At 43.1% G+C, this 20,896-nt stretch overlaps 1 protein-coding gene across 2 annotated transcripts in view; it reads left to right on the forward strand.

The window, feature by feature from the left end:
• The window catches only part of ADAMTS17 (ADAM metallopeptidase with thrombospondin type 1 motif 17), a 184,053-nt gene that overhangs the window by 130,394 nt on the left and 32,763 nt on the right, over window positions 1-20,896 (forward strand). For both annotated transcript variants that reach the window (XM_062000240.1, XM_062000239.1), the window contains 4 exons: window positions 1,222-1,302; window positions 8,734-8,891; window positions 13,120-13,279; window positions 15,142-15,277. In XM_062000240.1, coding sequence (XP_061856224.1) covers window positions 1,222-1,302; window positions 8,734-8,891; window positions 13,120-13,279; window positions 15,142-15,277 — 535 coding nt within the window. The remainder of the gene's footprint in view (window positions 1-1,221; window positions 1,303-8,733; window positions 8,892-13,119; window positions 13,280-15,141; window positions 15,278-20,896) is intronic.

Below are 20,896 nucleotides of genomic sequence, written 5' to 3' on the forward strand. Positions count from 1 at the left end.
AGAGAGGTGCCAAGTTATACACTGGAAAGTAAGCTGGATGGCCAGTTAGAAGAAATCAAGTCATGGCTGTGATGAGATTAGTGTCATTCACAGGGGCTTGGTTCAGAGTGCAGTGAAGCCAATGCAGAAACTCTCAACCTGGCTCTCAGACCTTTGAAATGAGCCCTAATGTTCCTCAGCTTTCTAGTTTAAATGCACCCATGGAACAGGTCTGTAACTCCACATGGCTCCGTGGTGGGGGACATCTGGACTAGATGGGGTTGGACTAGATGATCTCTAGAGGTCTCTTCCAACCCCTACCATCCTGTGATTGCCTTGTAGCTCCTAATTATCCTTACTGATAGTTCAAACTGATATAATTGTGTCCTAATGCTAGTTGTTTGAAGGAAGCATGGAAAGGCCAAGAGAGTTTCAGAAAGAAAAAAACCAAGAACATGCTATTAAAATGTGATGGGCACTGTAAAACCTTCCCTGCCACATCAGATGCTCAGATGGTCTAATTTGGCACATGCATCTGCTGCCAGTGTTTAGAGGTGACTGGGGACAGTCCTTGAGAAGCTCTCAGCTCTGTTGCATCAGATGTGAGCTGTGGCATTCTGTTTGGCAGCCTGGTGCAGGGAGACTGTTTTACTGTTACATCCTCCAGAATTTTTCTACAAAACTGGAAAAGTGGTCACAAAAATATCTCCCCAGTTGTCACACTAATTCCTGCTGTTTACTTTTAGCATTGTCACAATGTTTTATGGAAGTCCTTTTTGCTACTGGTCACAGCCTCAAGCGGGGTTGGTTTTTTCTCTGAGGGGAAAGCAGGAACAACATCTATTGGAAGCTTCATTTGGAGACACAGGTGTCTGTTCTGTGATGTGCAGTGTTGCTCCTGATGCTGACTGTTTGCATCAGCTCAGGAACAGCCCTCACACATCCCTGTCAGGACTGCAGCAGAGCCAGGGGGATTCAAAGGGAGCAAATCTACTTAAGTCTAAACGCAAGCCTGAAGTTACAAATAAGCAGCACACGTGATCTCCCACTCCTTAGGCTGAAGTGTTAGAACTGTGCGTGTCACACAAGTGAAACTTGGCTGCCAAGGCAGGGATCTCATTTAAAGTGTTTCCCACCCATTCCTGGGCAGGAGTTGATTTTTTCCTGGTGAGATACTGAGTGACTGGTACCTCTGGTTGCCTGTGGCTTTGCACTCATCCACCTACTCTTCTGTTACCACAGGTTACATCGAAGCAGCTGTGATCCCTGCAGGTGCCCGGCGGATCAGAGTGGTTGAGGATAAACCTGCTCACAGTTTTCTGGGTAAAAAGAAACAAAATGTTTCAAGTGTTCAAAACTCAGCTCTGTTTTCTGTTAAAATGACCCTTCTCTAAACAACCTGCAAGATGACAGGTTTGTTGTTGCCAGGAAGCAGCTGTTGATTTCATGCTTGTTGAAACCAAGCCATGAAAGCAGAGAGAGATTGCTTGATGCTTGCTTGATGTGATAGTATGTGACACTTACAGGCCCTCTGCAATCTGAAAGAACCATAGAATGCTTTTGTATAGACAAAAGGGTTCCTGAACAGAACTTGGCACTGGGTTGAATGTAGCTGGGAGGGAGTGGAAAAGAGAACAGTGCATTTAGGGAAAGGAATGACAGAGATACAGATAGGAAAGTGCCCAGCTCAGACTGAAGCAGAGGCAGGACAGGAGAGCTGATATCCCTCAATAACCTGAGCACCAGGTTGCTTGTGCCATTTCCTGCAGCAGCAGGTTTCAACTCGATGCTGTAACTGAGATCTGATCCTGTACTCTGAGATAGGCTGACTGCAGCCTCTAGTCCACTTGCTTTTATTTTCTCAGGCCAAACAGTTTGTTTAATCTTCTTCTCATTCTACTTCTGCATTGCTTTTGAGGGGAACAGGTTTCCTCTCTTTTGCCTCTTGAAAGCAGAGTTTTAGACGTGGATGGAGGGTCAGATTTGTATGTGAGGTTGTTGTAGGGCAAAGTCTGTAGACAAATATGTTGTCCAGTTGCTAATCATTGAGATTAAAGATTTTGTGTCATTACTTTGCAATAGATGAAGGGCTTTATCTCCCATATACTCCTAGGGAGACCAAATCACAGAAATACTAGTGCCCCATTAGCCCTGAGAGCATGAGGCAGAGCAGGGAGTTGAAGGAAAATTGCCCAAGGCCCAAAAGAGCAGCCAGCACACAGAAACGTCCTTTGCACACTCAGCAGAGCTGCATGGCCACGTGTAAATGGGGGAATTCTTGTCCCTCTTTAGTTCTTTATGCTGTATGGGAAAACATAAAGGTAAGAGAAAGTACCAAGCCTTCTCCTTTGCTGAGTGAAATTTTACAGCTTATAGGTCCCTGCATTGTCAAGCCTAAGCTCTTTTTGCTGTTGATTAACAAGTGATTTCTGCACTTCATTATCAAACATTGTTTCAGTCCTTCCGTGTGCTGATATTCTCAGTGCAGTGGTTGGAACAGATGCATGTTCCAGCTGTACCTTAGCCTGGGAAGTATTAGGTACTGTGCGTTTTCTGAGTCTCTCAGTGAGCTTCCTAGAGTGGAGACACTGCAGGGTTTTGGGATAGGAAACCACTCTGTAAGATGGAATTGCTACCAAAGGTATCTCAAGCCTGTGGTAGGAACTCTGAGAGGATTGCAAAGCTTGTGACTCTGTTTTGAGGAAAGGGAAACTGAGGCGTGTCCACTTGCTCATGGCTTTGTAGGGAGTCAGTAGCAAACTGATTAGGATCCTTGATTTCTGCTTTTCATGTCTTTTGCTTATAACTGTTCATCTCCACAGCCTAAAGGAGACATTAATATCCAGTTCTGGAATGTAGGATGCTGCTGAAAACATTGACATAGTGATTATGACTTAAGATTTCAGGTCTGGTGCTGTTTTCTGCCTTGGGATTGTATCACAGTTGTCAATATCTTGAAAAGATACTTTTGTTCTCTTTCATTCAAGTTCCAAGGCAAAAAAAGAGAAAGCAAATCATATCATTCAGCTGCTCTTAGGTCAAAAGCATTGGCATTTGTGCCACTTCTTAGTAGGAAGCGCGTATCACTACTGCTAGTATTTCCACTAATGCTGCAGCCAGCTTGCTGGGAGAGGATTACGCCTACACTTAAGGATGTTTAACATAGCAAAGCACTGGTGGAACAATGAGAGCCAGTGTTTCCTTGGGTTTTGCAGATATTCTGCCTTCTGGAAGCCAGTCTTTTTGTTTATCTTGGTGGGATTTGCTCAAGGTATTTGTCAGGAGCTTGGGTTTAGGCAGATAGCTGTAGCACTGAGAGTCTTCTAGTGACTGCTTCTCATGTCACCACGTAACCTTGACTAAAGCAGGTATTTCCCCACTGGGAGCTGAAGATTAGGGTTGTGTATATTTGAAAGCAGGACTTGTCTCTGTGTGTATCTCATAAAGATAGGCAAAAATCTGTCTATTTTAAAGCTTCTGAATGCTTTTAGCTCTTTAATTCATGGTCAGGAGAAACTCTTTAAACTTTCCAGGGTTTTCTTTTTCAAGGAACACTATACACAAAGAAAAGATACCCAGTGTCTTGCTGACCTAAATGTTCCAACAGCACCAAAAAATATAGATGACCAAGAAAACAAAATTCAGTCACTCTGATAGGCCTCATAATGCATTGGAAATCCAGGCTTGAGTATGGAAGGATTTTCTGTTTCGATTACACTGACAAAGTTGAGTCCAATCAGGTCCTGTTTCCACTCAGAACCAGGTACAGCACTTTGGAAATGAGCCCAACATAATTTGGAATCGTTCTTCCATGTGCTGGGAGCAGTGCCTGAAGAATTTCCCTCCACCTACAGGCAACCCACGCTGGCTTCCTTGGCTGGCTGTAATGCTTAAAAACCACCTTGAACAGGAAATGCCTCTGCATTTAGTGTCCACAGGCTGGGACGCAAGCTGGAGGGACCCAAGGTGGAAATAGAGATCTGAGTAGATGCCAGGTTTAGAAATAGATTGGTCAGTTCCTGTCTTGCAACCAAGAAGAAAAAAAACAACCAAAAAAAAAAGAAGTTTCAGGTTGTTGCTGAGGGTGACTTTTTCTTTTGCTCTTCTACTGTACAACTTCGAATCAGAAAAAGCTTCCAGATGTAACAGTGGGTTCTTACTACTGCCTAAATGCACCCACAGTGGGGAGAAGAGCAAGAGCTGTGCTTCACTACCCTATTTGAGGCACAGGGTCCCAGGAGAACTTCAGCCAGCTGTCCAAGGCAGTGAAGCCTGTAGGTGCTGCCTTAAATCAATAAGGACTGCTTGGCAAAAAAAGGGCTCACAACTGCCCTCCTGTTTGGGCCTTTCCACCACAGCCTGGCAAGTTTTGTTATCCTGGTCTCCTCAGTTCCTGCCACTGAGCTCTCCTGAGGACTGGGGAAGTGTTCTTTGTTGCATGCTTGGTTTATTCTCTAAAATATCAGTAAAGATACTTGAGGTGTTGCAATGCCTGAATTCACTAAGAGCGAAAGGCCCTATTCAACCCATTGGATTTAGTCCTGTCACCTCTGGGGTGAGATAGAGCCAGGCCTGCAATAATTGCATGTGACAAAAGACACTGGAGAAAGAGCAGTACTGTGTCTAAAAGACATGGAGGTTTTATAGCTGTAGCATTGATCCCTCGTGATGGGGCACTTGTGTGCAATGGAGACAAGCAGTGGTGAAAACACTTTGGCCCAAATACTCTGCTGAGTCTCCAGGCAATTCCTGCAATCCTCCAGGAGCAGCTTTGAGAATGGGGCTGTTTCCAAACTCTGTCTCTTCCATCACTAAGGGAGCAGTGCCTGCAGCAATCAAACCTTTCCCAGAAAAGAAATCCAAACACATTTTGGTTCTTTTCATCAGCAAGCTATCTTCTTTTGATGCAGAGCTGGAACCAAAGCATACTTTTAGTCATTCAAGCTCTTAAACAGTGATTTGAGCATGTGCTGTGGTATCTTTGCGAGTCAGCCATACTGCATGGAGATAGTTTTATCTCATCCATGGCTTTGATTAGTCATGTCCACAGCTCCTCAAGGCCAGGGTGGTGGCTGCTTTGATCTGCCTGGAAGCCACTAGTCTTTGGCAGAGGAAAGCAAGCCTACTTCAGAATTTTGTCTGAAGTTTGCAGAAGGTACTTTGTAGATGGAGGAACAAAGCAGGAGGAGAAATACGGCGCAGACAGAGTTATGTTGCTGTAGCACGCAAACACCAGGACACCATCATACCCCTCTTCTGAGTGCCAAAGAGAACTTTCCTCAGAAGAAATATTCCCCCACATACATCCCACACCTCCTGTGGAAACCGTACTTCCAGTTTACCTTCACCCTGGTTTTGGAGCCTGTTATGGGACCATGAAAGTTGTCAGGAAGGCTGTGTGCAGCAGGACAGCTCAGCTTTCTCCAGTAACTCCCCAGGATGCAGATGCTCAGCCACAGCACAGATGCAGAGGGCATTGTGACCTCCACCTGCTCTAGACTTCCCCAGAGGTTGGACACTACAAATGGTGGTCAGTCAGAACACTGAATGTGCCCTACAATATTCCTGAGCACTGAGGCCAGTGGTCATGGAGCATTTGTGTAAGGGCTCTCAGCCAGCAGCACGTGAGATATTCAGTCTGTATGATTTCAGGGCGAATTTAATCATAGTGCATGGATTCCCACAAAGGTGCCTGGGACTTTCTCTCTGTTAGAACTGGGTCTGCCAATTTTCTTCTCCCTCCAACACCTCACACTGACATCTGGATAACTGTGTTTCTGTTCTAACGTCAGTTGGCACTGACAAGTCAACAGGGATGTGATATCCTTATGGCTGGAGCTGGATATCAGTGATGCTGATGCAATAGGTTATGCTGGGAGAAGGGACATGTTACTCCATATATCTTTTCTTCTTGATACTCACCTTACAGGGCTTCCTTCTGCAGTAGAGGTTTCTACATTGTCCTTACCTTACAGGGCTTCCTTCTGCAGTAGAGGTTTCTACATTGTCCTTACTTACACTTTGTGTGTCTCCAGCTCATGGACTCTGAAAGGAGGATGGCTGTGGCAGGCTGTCCGTGCCTGCTGATGTTTTTTATTTATGCCTTCTGATGCTGGAGCTTTATAATGCCTGCCCAGTTTTTTATCTTGCAAAAAAGCTTTTGGACCACTCAAAATGATACCTATAGCTGGTACACGCAGGTTGGAATATTCTACCCTCCATGCTTGAGTACAAGGGAGTGTTAAGCTGATCTGCCAAGTTCACATTGTGTCCACTGACCAGTCTCTACTTTGTGACTTGACTTTCCTTTACAACTATGACACCTAAATGTTAACTTGTTTGGTGTTTGCATTAAGGAGCACACACACAGACTCAGGAACTGCTTTACTTTGCACTTAGAATCATAGAATGATAGAATGGTAGGGGTTGGAAGGGACCTTTAGAGATCATCTAGTCCAACCCCCCTGCAGAAGCAGGGTCACCTAGATCAGGTCGCATAGGAACATGTCCAGGCGGGTCTTAAAGACCTCCATGGAAGGAGACTCCACACCCTCGCTGGGCAGCCTGTGCCAGGGCTCCCTCACCTGAACAGTGAAATAGTTTTTTCTTATATTTAAGTGGAACTTTTTGTGTTCCAGCTTCATCCCATTACCCCTTGTCCTGTTGCTAACTACTGTAGGAAAAAAGGATGTCCCAACCTCCTGACACCCACCCTTTAGATATTTATAAATGTTAATAAGATCTCCCCTCAGTCTCCTCCAGACTAAACAGCCCCAGTTCCTGCAGCCTTTCCTCGTATGAAAGATGCTCCAGTCCCCTGATCATCTTGATGGCCCTGCACTGGACTCTCTCCAGCAGTTCCCTGTCCCTCTTGAGGAGAGGAGCCCAGAACTGGACACAGGACTCCAGATGAAGCCTCACCAGGGCAGAGTAGAGGGGGAGAAGAACCTCCCTTGACCTGCTGGCCACACTCTTCTTGATGCATCCCAGGATGCCATTGGCCTTCTTGGCCATGAGGGCACATTGCTGGCTCATATTTAGCATGTTATCAATCAGGACTCCCAGGTCTCTCTCTGCAGAGCTGCTCTTCAGCAGTTCAACCCCCAGCCTGTGCTGGTGCATGAGGTTGTTCCTTCCCAGCTGCAGGACTCTGCACTTGTCCTTGTTGAACCTCATGAGGTTCCTCTCTGCCCAGTTCTCACTTGCAAATCTTCAGATGTGTATCAATGTGGAGATTTGATTGATCTTTTTCTCAAGAGAAGTTTAGGAAAATAACAATTTCAAAAGCTGGTTATGCTTGGAAACTAAACAGCAAACAAACAACCCTCCCCCCCCCACCCCCCAGAGTTGTCATTCTACATTTGGAAGGAGAGTTTAGAGGTATGTGATATATGAATTCTATGTTAATGCTTGAAGATCAGAATAGGTTTCCTCATATACTATCTGAACGAGAATCCCTGAACCCAACTGCTGCCAGACTTCATTCAGTCTTAGGATGGGCAGTCTACACAAAAATATACAGATCTTGCCTTGAAAACCAGACTTTGGTGTATAGCTGCTGCTGCTCTCATACTCCTTCACACCACCTACCAGTGCTAATAGCTGTAAGACTGTAACACTGCAAGTACCTGAGTGTTTTACCAGAAACATCTTCAAATCATTTTCAAGCAGCTGCTCTGTGGTATTGGATTCTTACATCACATCTATCAAATTTGGTATATGTGTCCAGATTTATAGTACCATCCATTTTTCAAAGATTACAATCTAAACAGCTAGAGTTGAGAATAATCCTTAAAGTGATCTAAGTGTTAATTTCCTGTATACCCAGAGATTCCGGGCATGATGATTTTACATACCTGCCTTCATGCTTCCCATGTAACCTTTGACAAATAGTATTGAGTTTGTTCCAGGAAGAATTATGGCTTTAGCTGATTGCTCTCTGAGTAAGCTCTCTCTTTACAGCTGGCACTCTGCTCAGCTTGGATAAAGAAAATGGGCTAGTTAGGTTTTGCACTTTCTGTCAGTCATTTCTACTTTGTGGTTCATGCTTGTTAGCACAATGCTGTAGTATTTTAGTATTACTTTTGAAGCCAAATTAAATGTCTCTTCACTGAAAAGCAAAGAAAACCATTTAATCTGTGCAGACTCTCCTTTGCAATGGCAGAGCTGTGTATGTTACTGAATTCAGCAACATGCCCTGAGTGTGTGGGGTTTATGCACGTGCTCCTGAAACACATCAAACTGCGGAAGAGTTCTGCCATTTAGTCCTAAATTAGTGGCATTTTTTTCAAGGACAATGAGTAGTTATCTTTCCTTCTTTTCATTTCCTTTGTAGCTCCTTCTGCCCACTCCTTTTTCCTCCCTTGTAAGTTTTCTGGCAGTGGGGAAGGGCAGAAGGGCACAGGGAATGCCTCGAAGTTTTAAACTGGAGAACATTGCTTATTCAGAAAGCAGAACATAATAAGTTTAGGTAATAAAACCTTAGCAAGACCAGTTTAAATGACATCACTTTTGCTTAATGATAATGTTGTTATAATTGGAAATGCCTTCATCAACTGATACACAGCATATGCCCAAGCTACAAACATTGTGATGAGTCAGCTAAAACCATGCTTGTTTTCTCTTTTAACCTCATGTCCGTTACAAGGTTTCTGCATCTTGTACTTCAGGTGGGCTGAGACAGCAGCTCAATGGTCTTATTTTGTCATTACAAATTTGCTTACATTTCTTTCTGTGGTGTTTGATTCATTCCAGCTTTAAAAGATTCCAGTAAGAGATCCATTAACAGCGACTGGAAAATTGAGCTTCCTGGTGAGTTTCAGATCGCAGGCACTACTGTCCGGTACGTGCGAAGGGGGCTGTGGGAGAAAATCTCTGCCAAAGGACCAACTAAAATACCACTGCACTTGATGGTAACTTTATATCCTTTGTTTGTGTTTCTTAAGTGATGCAACGTAAATGGGTTTATATCCTAGCTGAAAGTTAAATCTTGATTGCTTGCTTCCTCACCAGAGTTTTTTAAAGGCGTGCTCTAGTCTCTGTCTTTGCCTCCTTTTGCAGCATTGCAAGGATTTGCAGCACTGCAATTAATTACATTCATTAATAATTAATGATACTCTAATCTGGGAGAACATGCAGTGTCCTAGTAGGCTCCTGTCCGGTACAGGATGCTCCTGTAACATGTCCCAGACAATGTGACAGATGCTTTCTAGAGGATGGAGGTTTCCAGGGACCTTCTCTATTTCGTGGACATACCCACGCACACACATGAACAGATATTTCCTGAAATATCTTCTCATCTTATGCCAGAATGCATTCAGTATATAAATACACTGTTCCTCTAACAGAGAAGATGCAGTTTCGGCATGTACAGATGACACATGTGAGTTTGACCCTCTGTGGTCACTTAGTTTTGCACAAAACCATTCCTCCTTTTCTTTCTGTTGTGAGGGATTTTTTTCAATTTTATGCATTTTAAGGTGTTCTCAAAAGTTTTCCCTGATGTTCAGTAGTCCTTCTGTTAACCAGGCATGTTGTTTTAGAAACAGTCTTACGGCTGCTGTAGGAGGACATAAATGAGAAGTCCACAGAGATGAGACCAAGAGGATTGTAGTCCGAGTCCGGTCATTAAAGGGTGATGGGATGACCCATGGGCCAGTCCCTTAATGCCCGAGAGAACCTTAATGAACCTTAATGTTTCTATGTGTAAGACAGCTATAATAATGCCTGTCTCATATATGTGTTGCTAGTTGAAAGTCTGCAGAAAGTTTTACAGTGTCTATAGTGAGGTTTGCATAGGAACAGAATATTTAATGTGTACATTGTTTCCTGGGACTTTTTTGTCCAATTACATTTTTCCATGTGCTGCTTTTTCTTCCTTGTGACTTTTAGCCATGTTTATTCACTGAAGGTTGTCTGCAAGCACTGCTAAAAATCAGAACCATCTCCCTTTTCCTCACTTAAATTGTTTGACTTCTGATGTTCATTGTGCAACATTTCATGGCCTAGTTTGAAAAGCTCAAAAGTTGCTTGAACTTCTCACACACACACAGAGGAAATAATAATACTCCACTTTGTCACTACTTTTTCTGCATCTAAATATCTTGCACAGGAGCATGAGGTGTTTTGCCTTTACTTTGAGTGAGTTTACCATGTTCACAGACAGACCAATTTAAAGGTGGATTCAAAGAAATAGTCAGTTGTGCAGGTTTGGGCACACCAGCACCTCACTGACTTGGGATTCAAGGTCTGTCCATATAAAGGAGGTGTATACAGAAGCCACCTTCATCATCAGAAAAATTAGCTTTTGCTTGATTTTTGCCCTTAACAAAAATCTTCTCTCCTGAAAACAGGACTCTGACAAAGTATCTTGTACTGCCAAAGTCTTCATAACCTCATGTAATAAAAAGAAGTTGCATAAGTACTATTTGCCAGCTTTTGGAACTTTCTGGGGCATTACTCGGTTGCAGTAAAATCTGGTAGCAGCATTTTATATACCAGTAGATCTTTGTTGTTAAAGAAATATCCATTTCCCCTTGATTCAAGACTAAGCAACTAACATAGGAATCTAGGGATCATGAGGTTCTCCCTGAGTATCCTTTCCAGGTACAGACTGGCATTCTCAGCAGATATGAGCAGAGGATATTTTCCTTCTTCACCTTACCCCCACCCAGAAATGATTAAAAAGGAGGAAAGTAAAAGTTACCAGACCATTAAAAAAAACATGTGGCTTGAAATCACTGCCAGTTGTAAACAAAGCACATGAGAAGCCTTTTCTTCAAATCAGATATTAATCCTTTCCTTGATACAGGGTAGTGGGTTTCATTCTTTCAACACAAGAAAGGCAGGATGGTTACCAGTTCTCTCTAAATAGAAAACTGTTGTTCAAACAGTGGTGGAATACACTGGACTGACAAAGAGCCAGAAGCTTCAGTCAATCCATTTTGACCTGCATTTGAAACCAATTATACACACACACACCCCAATTATATATGGCTACAAAATTGCATGAAATTGGTTTCATATGGGCCTTTAGATTCACTAGTCTTGCACCCATATTGAGATAATAAGGATTTCTTTTTAGGAGCTGTTTTTTAATACTTGAGGCATTTCTCCAAGTTGTAAGTATATTTCTTGGAGAAATTAATGTTTGTGTAACTAGGCCTGTGCTAGACCTCCTCTCAGCAACACAGGACAACCACACTCCCAGAGCATAAAGATGATTTAGACAAGACTGATCAGTTCTGTAGAGCAAGCTGTTTGTATCTCACATGCTTTAAAGAAAGCCAGAGCAGGACTTGAGTTCTCTGCCTCTCTGCCTGGTATTTCAGATTGTGTTTAAAAAAAACCCAACATTAATTTTTGAAACTGTAATGATGGCTGGCTAGTTTCAACCTTGGTATTCAGTTGTGGTAGTAAGGCTCCCTCTGTAGCTGAAGCAAAACCATACCTTTATTCCCCACATCTTCTGAAAGATGTTTTTCTGCTCAGGGTTATGCACTGTGCAGGGCACTCATGGGTGCTGATTTTGTGTAGCCCCACAGTGTTCACTGCACAGACCTGCAGGATGTCAGTGGCTGTGAGCTGGACCCTGTCATTCAGCACATACAGTTGAGGGGTTTTTTGGTTCATGAGCTTATGACAGCTTTAGTGAGATTATTGGTTAAGTAGGAGTGATTTCTGCTAATCTGAATGGGAAGCAAGTGTTTTGAGGAGAAAAGAGCATTTGCAAATTTGCCTTCTTGAACTGATCAGCTACTTGCTTCCCTTATGATAACCCTGCTCAAAATGTTTGATTGGATAAGGTGCTGGTCTTACTTCAATAGGTAACAAGAGCCAACAGAATTCACCTGCCTAAAGCTGTTGAGATTATGGGATAATAAGTATAAGTAAGTCTAAAGCCACATTGTCAGCATTACAGTTGTACTTCTGTGGCCTTTGTTGATAATGTGTCAGCTCAGACTCCCTGGATCTCATACTCCATTGGGTATCTTCTAGTCACTTCTGACTCAAGCCAGTGAAAGTGAGAGCCAAGTAAAGCCCAACATATAAATCAAAACAGGACCAAAAATGTCATCTGTCTGTGGTGAAAAAAAGAAGTCTTTTTCTCTGTTCCTCTGTTAATAGTCAGTGAATTTTGGAGTAGTAGCACCAGAGACATCACATGTGACTCCATAGGAAATAACCTGCCTGCTGTTAGAAACAAGCTTCACCTTCCTCCAGCAAAATGCAGAGTATGGAAATGTATATGTTGTCAGCAATTGTATGATGTGGCTCCTCTTTGTCATCTTCAGGTTTCTGACACTATTAATAAAGTCCTACTTCTACAGCTTGGCAGCAGGAACAGTCAGCTCACCTTGAGTGCCACATTTCCCAGGAGGTGTCTGACTTTGTTTTGTGTTAGTTGTTCTAGCTTTGAGAAGCATCACCTTCTTCCTTAATTAAGAAATGCTGTGTGCTAATAAACATTTCTGCCTTCAAACTATGGACTGCTGGAGCCCAACTTTAATGCAACAAATGCTGCAGCTCACAGAATCACAGAGTAGCTGAAGCTGAAAGGGACCACTGGAGTCTCATCCAAAACATCTGCTCAAGTAGGGTAGAGTAGAGCAGGCTGCAGAGGGTGGTTATCCATGAACAGGACAATGTTAACTTAGAACATCCCCATTCCCTACAGAAGTCCCCAACCATAAGCCTGAGTCTCTGCATGAGGCTTGCAGACAACTTGCTATCTAGAAAAGAAGGCTAGGACAGATGTGCTGAGTTACTTTTTAACTCTAGATGCTTATTAAAACAATTATTCTATGAAAACTGCTCTCTGTTGTCTTACTGTTTCTCTTTAGATAGCCAGTGGCCTCCTTAGCACATTTGAGGCTTAAACAAAGTTATGCACAGAGTTCCAGGTTTAGACATCTCCATGACTGAAATATTTACAAATCACAAGCAGTTCCTGCTCCTGCAGATGCCCTGTTTTACTAATACCACTGCAATTTCAGGATTCTAGCTAAAGATTTGGTTGCCTTTCAGGAGGCACTTCTATTTTAGAGACATTGGCCCAAGACACCATTTCTGTCTCTGCAGTCTGTTGGCTTTCCCAGTACACAGTGTGTTGTAACAGCCTTTCTTTTCCTGCTGAACCAGGTGCTGTTGTTTCATGACCAGAATTATGGAATTCATTATGAATACACCATTCCTGTAAACTATACTGCTGAAAACAGAAGCGAGCCAGAAAAGCAGCAGGATTCTTTGTACATCTGGACTCACAGCGGATGGGAAGGGTGCAGTGTGCAGTGTGGAGGAGGTAAGGCCATTTGGAAGCTTGATGGGACTTATTTACAGACACCAGCCAGTAGAAAGGTGCCTGCAGGAGACAGCCTTGCCAAAGCATGAAGGAAACGGGCCATGGGAAGGGATGTTGCTGTAATGTGCTCAAATGAGAGCTCGTTCTCACTGGCTCTCCCAGCTATCATCCACATCCCCACAGTTAATTTTCACCCAGCTTTTTGGCAGGGACACTGCTTTGTCGGCTCTTTACCATAGGCTGGAACTGCACCTGGATTAGTGCTCCACGGATGGCTCAAGGCGCCGGGCGCAGCCCTGTGTCTCAACCCCCCTCACATCCCCTCCCCATCACATTCTTGGAGCAGAGTTCTCACAGGTGTTCAGGCATGTTCACTGAAAGACACTTCCTTCCCCAAGGATGAAATGGGGGACAGTGCTGCTGTGACTCCTCCTGGAGATTGCATCAGACACTCTCAATGTGGGGTGGACTTTCTGGGAGTTGCAAATCCCACTTTTTAGATGATCCCTAGGACGTGCTGAGGCAGATATGCTGAAACCCTGGGGGGGAATCGATGCCTGTGAAACCAGAGACTGGTTTGTCAGACACTGTCCACTGAATCTTCAGTGCTGGAATAAGTAGCTTTTTTCCTGAGAAAAATGGATTATTTCCATGCATTCTGGCTAGTCTCTCTTCACCAGCAGACCCAGTTAATTTATCAGGTTATATGACAGAAGGAGTGCTCATCTTCACGTTTGAAGGCTCATAGCCCTCAGTGTACTGAAAACTGTGTATTTATTGTTTTTCTGTAAACAGAACTCATCTACTTTTACTCATATTTTAAAGCAATGATTCCTTAGAGATGCTAAACCCTGACATGAATGAATAGGATATTTGTTTGCAGCTCTTTTGATTTGTGTTTGTATTTGGATCAAGTCAGTACCTGGCAATGTGACTCCCGCCAGTCGTAGCTTGGATGGCAGTTGCTCTCTTATGTTTTGTTTGTGAGATGCTTTTACTACCTATCCATGCTGAGAAGGGCCTTTTCCCTTCCATACAGACTTTGAGACACTCAAAGAAGGGGATCTGAGAAACCAAAATAATTAGCAATAAGGCAGAGCCCCATGGTGCAGGGATGGCATGCTGCCCTGTGACACAGCTTTCCCAGTGTCACACAGTGGAAGGCTAAACACTGATGGCCTCACTGCTGCAGTAAAACTCCTGATGCACAGGTAGTTTATGTAAGAAATGCCGACTACTGAGTTACCCTCCACTAGTAAAGGCTTTAAAACCTTATAGCTGGAAGACCAGAAGATAAGAAATACTTCTGTGGCTTAATTTCCCTTCTTTGTGAAATATGATCAAGACCAGTTTATTGCTCTTGAACCTGGTGACTCCATTTTAACCTGACTCTTCCTGAAAGGAGAGCAACAAGGAGCATCTGTCCTGTCACTATCAGTCACTGAGGGGTGGATGGTTGTGTGACTTCAGCTTACATAGCTGGAACGTCTGTCCTGGACAATTACAGGGCACAGCTACATGTGGAGGAGGAACCAAAAATGAAAGCAAATTGTTTTCAAGATTGTTTGCACCTTAAACACTAGAGAGAGAAAGCCCAAATGTTGTTCCTGTGAAACAGTCAATTTCACAATTACTGGGGAAAGATTTGTAGCTTCTCTGAAAAACAAAACCAACCCCAAACCAGAACAGTAAAAAGAGAGAAGTGGGAAACAAGATTCTTTGCAGAGATGATAGGTGTGTGTAGATAACATCTTGTAGAGCTAGCAGGGAACTCCTATGTCTGGAGCTTTGGTTAACACGATTTTGTTCTTAGATATTGGTTTCCTTTTTCAGAGTTGGGGTTTTTTTTGTTTGACTTGTAGGTGAAAGGAAAACTATTGTGTCCTGTACTCGAATTATTAACAAGACCATGACAGTGGTGAATGACAGCGACTGCCAACGAGCGAATCGCCCCGAGCCCCAGGTCAGGAAATGTAACACACACCCCTGCCAGTCACGGTAAGGAGCTCAACCAATCATAAACCTCAATATCCTTTTCCTTCACAAATCACCCATTCCCAAAGCCTCCATCTGGGGAACATGGTGAAAATGTCTAAAAGTACTGGCACACATTTGTTAGCCGTAGTAACCAGCTGTAATATTCATTTCCTCTTGGTGAGCAGGTCAGATTTTCATTACTTCAGAGTCTGTTTAATTTGTGGCAAATATGGCCAGATTCTGTGCAAGCTGCCTTCGTGCATTGTTTGGGGATGGTTTTCCCATGACTGCCTCCTGGGTGACAGAGCAGCCTGCAGTGTAAAGACAAGAGTGCAGTGGCTGCATATCTGACCTTTTATTTTTTTCATGTAATCATCACAGAGTAGGGTCAGATTAATGGTCAAACAGTACCACAAAAAACACCTCCCAGACAACTCGCTGCTTTTAAGCCACTGTAGCTGACCTGCTCTGTTGCATGCCTAATCTATGTTAGCATAGTTCCGCCTGGGAGTCTCTAGGCAAGGAGTCTTTTCTTCATGTGAAGTTTGTACAGCCTCTAGAAACATCTGCATAGTTTTGGAAACATACTTGAACCTCGCTGAAGTCAAGGAATAATGAGGAAGCTCATTTCAAATGCTTTCCTCAGTAAGGATGCTTTTCTGCATCAGCAGGAGTAATTAGACATCTAATAGTACTAAATTCCAAAAATAACAAAAAGCTCTCTTTTTAATTGTGCAAGCACTTTGACCTGAACAAAAAGAAAGATATTTCTGGCCAAAATGACAAGCCATGGGAAGACAGAGTCATTTGTTCAGTTTGTTTTACTAATTAAAAGCTTCACTCTTGTTGTGCAGTGATGTTTACCATTGTGGAGCAGTGTAAATGTTCCACTTTGGATAGCAGTTGGGACATGCAATTAAATTAGGATGAAGCTCAACAATATCTAGAATTCATCTTCAAAACGACCTGCCAGCTGTGGCAACTCGTGTAATCAAACAAGCCCAAGGAAGCACACACACAAAGCAAATCCTGCTGGCAGAAACAATGGGGAAAATGAGAAACAGCACACTTCCTTCTAATTAGGCATGCACTGTGATTAAAGTGCCCTGAAGCAGGGAAGTCCAGTGTCAGGTAATCCATCAATAAGGGCCAGGCTGGTTCAGGTTTCATTTTCTGTGTGCACGTCCTGTTAGTGCTGCTCTACGGTATTGTGGCCGTGCTGCTTTCTGTGGTACTGAAAGGTACATGAGATACCTCGTGTGCTTCTAGGTGTGTAAGGAGAGACAAACTCCCTCTGACTTCAAGGACATGAGGAAGTTTCCTAAATTCAGTGATCCTGGGCTTTCTGTCATGTCATTCTCTGGAAGAAGTGGGCAGCTTCTGCCTCTGCTAGCTCACAGTAACAAAGGGAGGTCTTGGCCATCAGGTCTGTGAGAGCCATAAGACCTACAGTGTTGTTTCTCAGTGGGATCTCCGTGACCCTGAGTCCTTCTAAAGTCTTCTGTTTCGTGGCACACTTTAACCATGGCATTGCTGCCTGGACAGGGCAGTGGCAGTGGGTTAAGTTAAATCACACAAAATCTCCTGAGAAGAAAATATTCTGTTCCTATAGACATATTGTGCTCTTCTGTGGGTTCAGGTCCAGCCCTTAATGTTATTCCAAGGCAGCTCTCCCTCTGTATGGAGCAAGCAGGCAATTTATAGCCAGGATTTAACACAGTTGTCCCCAGGAGCAAGGAGCACTGGCACAGGGATGCTCTCATTGGTCCATTTTTTGTCAGAGCTATGACAGCAAACACCAAATATCCTTAGTACCTGGAAAGGCCACGAAATCCTTGCTGAAGATCTGATAGACCACACTCTCTCACTCCCTCTGTGTAGACCACACTTTCACACTTAACATGCTTTTGACTGGAAACATTTTCAGAAGCACATTCTCTGTGCCTCTGTAGAATTTAAATTTCCACTTGGTTTGCCCACCCAGATATTAGAAATGCATGCTTAGCATATTCTCTGACCAAGAACATCTTAAAGAAACCATTCTCTTTCACCATGTCAATGCTTTTTTTATGAGCCCTGAATTTGTTCTAGGGTTTAAAGTAAAATTATTGTAGCATCTTGTTACACTAAGGTCCTTTCCCTTTTCCACTCAGACCCAAGCCCTTTACCTGGGTGTAGAATAAGGAACAATGCTTTCCTTTCTGTAGTAAACCTGCCCTATTTTGTGGGGTTTGATCTACATGTGCACTTTTACTCAAAATGTAAAAGAATCACCTTATAGAGAATGTATCTGCAGGGAAGGATGTTATGGCCAACACAGGGCTGGGTCATAAGGCACTCAGTCTCAATTTCTCTTTTGGATGTGCAGTGTGACGTTAATTCACTATCCCACACCGTCCCATTGCTTCCTCTCTCAATCCATGTGTGATCTGGATTGAAATCTCTTTGGGATGAGGTGAGATCATGTTGTATAAATGGAGGAAAAAGGAGGCAGCTATTGCTGTTGAGACTGTAATAAAATTGAAAAATAATAACCCACTTATATATATATTTATACATAAATAAAGTGATCTGGAGGAAAAAAGGGTATGATATTCGTAAGTGTCTGTCTTCCAGCATGATCCCAAAGTGCTTTGCAAATTACATATCCCTTTGAACTTCAGCCACCTCTTGGGAAAGCCAAATAGTGAGGGACAGGGGACAAGGAGAAGATTAGAGCTCTGCAACTGCAACCCAGCATCTGAAACAAAACAGAACCCAAGGAAACAGGGTTGAAGAAAAGGGACTGGATAGACTGACGTGGTTTAAAATGGAAACGTCAGAGGAGAGAATTTTCTGAAGGGTTTTGTTGGAACTGGCAAAAATAAAAAGAATCCTTCATTCTTTATTATTGTTACTCTTTCACCTTTCCAAAAAAAAAAAGCCTCTTTTTCTTCCTATTTTATTTTTTATGTTCCTTGACCCTCTTTTTCCATTAAATTCTTTACAGCTTCCTTTCCTGTCCCAACTGCACCCTATTAGCACCTCTTTATTCTAATCCTTTGCCTAGCTCTTCAGATATTTTTTTACCAAACCCTGCTGTAACCAGATGGGATCTGGATTCCTGCATGTGGTGCTTCTGGGTTGTTTCCAGCACACTGATCACCAACCCACATCTATAGGCAAACCCAGCACTCCTTTTGGCACAAGGCTCAGAAATCACAGATCACATCAGCTGTTATTACTGAAAACACAGGTCGGCCAGTGGCCACACACTTCAACATGCATGGTTGGGTCTAGGAATACAGAATTGCTCCCCTCTAGTGCAGGAAAAGAACCAAAAACACATGAAGTTTCCCAGCTGTTGGACTTGTAGAAGCCTGTATGCAAACACTGTTCATTTTCTTCCTCTTTGCTGTGATAGATTTTAGTAGAGGTTGAGTTCTTTCAGGGACCTGCTGAATGTGTTGTGTTCCTACACAGATGCTTAACAGCAGCATAAAAGCCAGAAGTCCCTGCCTTCACCCCCAGAAAACCACAGGAGACCCCTGAGCTTTTCTTTTCACTGTTTAGGACTTGGAAGTACCTCCTGAATCCAAGAGTCAGTTTCCTGCTACTACCAGCAACATGTCATAGACTCCTTTTCATAAACTGATTTTTCTCCTCAGTGTCTTTCTCTCACTGGAAGGCTCTTCTGTGACCTTGCTGTTTGTGTGGGTCACAGGATCTTTTACTTCCAGCCTTAACTATTAATTTTTCAGCCACATGTTCTTGCATCAGCTCTATTCCTGTGCTTACACAGTATTTTCCCTCTCTAGCTCTTTGCCTTGGGTAAAATGCCATATGATAGAGCAAACTAGTGTACCTCTTGCTTCCCTTGTTTTGGTGGGCTTGAATCTATTCCTGTTCTTTAACTTCTGATGGGATCAGAGACTGTGCATCAATTCTTCATTCCTTTGGTCATCTTCTCTACTAGTGCTGTAATTTACATAGTTTAAATTCATGAATAGGTGACCAGAATTCTATGGAGGATCGCAATCTCAGTCCAATCTAGCCCTTACACAGTTGCATTCATACTCTCCTGTCTTTGTTAGCAATAACTATCCTGATAGATGCTTTGTGTCTTTCATTGCAGCATCATATTTGTGGCTTACAGTCATTTTAGATGTTTTCCTCCTCATTTATTTCAACATGTGAATCCTACTGTAACACAGAAATGCTGGTCCATAAGCACACAACCTTGCACTGCATGCTCTTGATTTTCATCCTGTCTGTGTTACTGCAGTACTCAAGGTTATTCATTCCTTCCTGTGTGACATCCTAAGCATTGACAATGATTCTAGACTTTGTATTGTCCATGTTTTCTCCATTTTTTCATCATTTTTTTTCTTCTTATGCCAAGGCCAATAATGAACATACTAAATTAGATCAAATGCAAGACAGATCTTTCAGGAAGTCTACTGATAACTAATCTAAATTGTTTTCCCTTTACAGCACAACACCATGGCCAGCCCTCATCTACCATACAAATTTACCCATTGAGATCCAGGTTTCCCAGCAAGTCACCAATTTCTTCAACTTACATAAGTACTTCCAGTGCAGTGAAAGGAGTTCTTTACTGATAAGCAAAATGGATTAGATCTGCCATATTTCCTTTGTCTGCAAACCCAGTTATTTTATTCAAAGAAATACACCCCATTAGTTTTGCCTGGAGGAAACCTGTGTTGCATCCATGTACCACTATGTCTATGATTTTTGTTTTCCTCCAAATATACTCTTAAAAACTGGCATGTTGCTGAGGCCAGGTCTGTGGTTACACAGATCCCTTTTCCTCTTTCTTTTTCCCTTTCCCTTTCAGTCTCCTCTCTCTTTCTATTTCTCTTTATTTTCCTCTTTCTATTTTGTTTTCTCTGTCTCCCTTTCCTTCCTTTCCTTCCTTTTCTTTTCCCCTTGCACTTTTCCATTCATGGACTGGAATCACAGAATCTCAAGGGTTGGAAGGGACCTCAGAAGCTCATCCAGTACAACCCCCCTTGCCAGAGCAGGACCACCTAGAGTAGGTCACACAGGAACTCATCCAGGTGGGTTTGAATGTCTCCAGAGAAGGAGACTCCACAGCCCATCTGGGCAGCCCCTTCCAGTGCTCCCTCACCTCAACAGGGAACAAGTTTTCCCTTGTGTTTCTTTGGAACCCAAATCCAAGGCATCACACTCTGCACTGATGCCTGCTAGGGAAAAAACGAAGCCAGCTATAAGAGTCAGCCAAGGCCTCAGCTGGCCCAGCACCTCGCCAACCTGGCCGAAAGGCTAAAGAGCACCTAAAGCAGAGTGTCTCAGTGTGTGATGATTGATAGTGCCCATTGCTTTGATTCCTGGTCTGATTTAAGCTCATGGTGCTTATCTGTATGACCCTTGCTGTCTGAGAGGCCATCTCTCCCATCAGACTCTGCCATGTACCTGTGACAGTGCTCTGTTTAACAGTCACAGAATACACAAACCAATCTGTCTCTGATTCTGGTGTGTTTGCACAAAGTTTATTTGTGTTATCATCACCAGGTGATGGGAGTTAGGGATTTATTTTGTGAGGTGAAAATCTTGCAAATAGTAGAGTGTAGGGGGAGCAGTATGATGGAAAATTCCTTGAGAATGTTAGCAAATTCC

This window comes from Colius striatus, chromosome 7, assembly GCF_028858725.1.
Source record: "Colius striatus isolate bColStr4 chromosome 7, bColStr4.1.hap1, whole genome shotgun sequence".
Taxonomy (NCBI): Eukaryota; Metazoa; Chordata; class Aves; order Coliiformes; family Coliidae; genus Colius; species Colius striatus.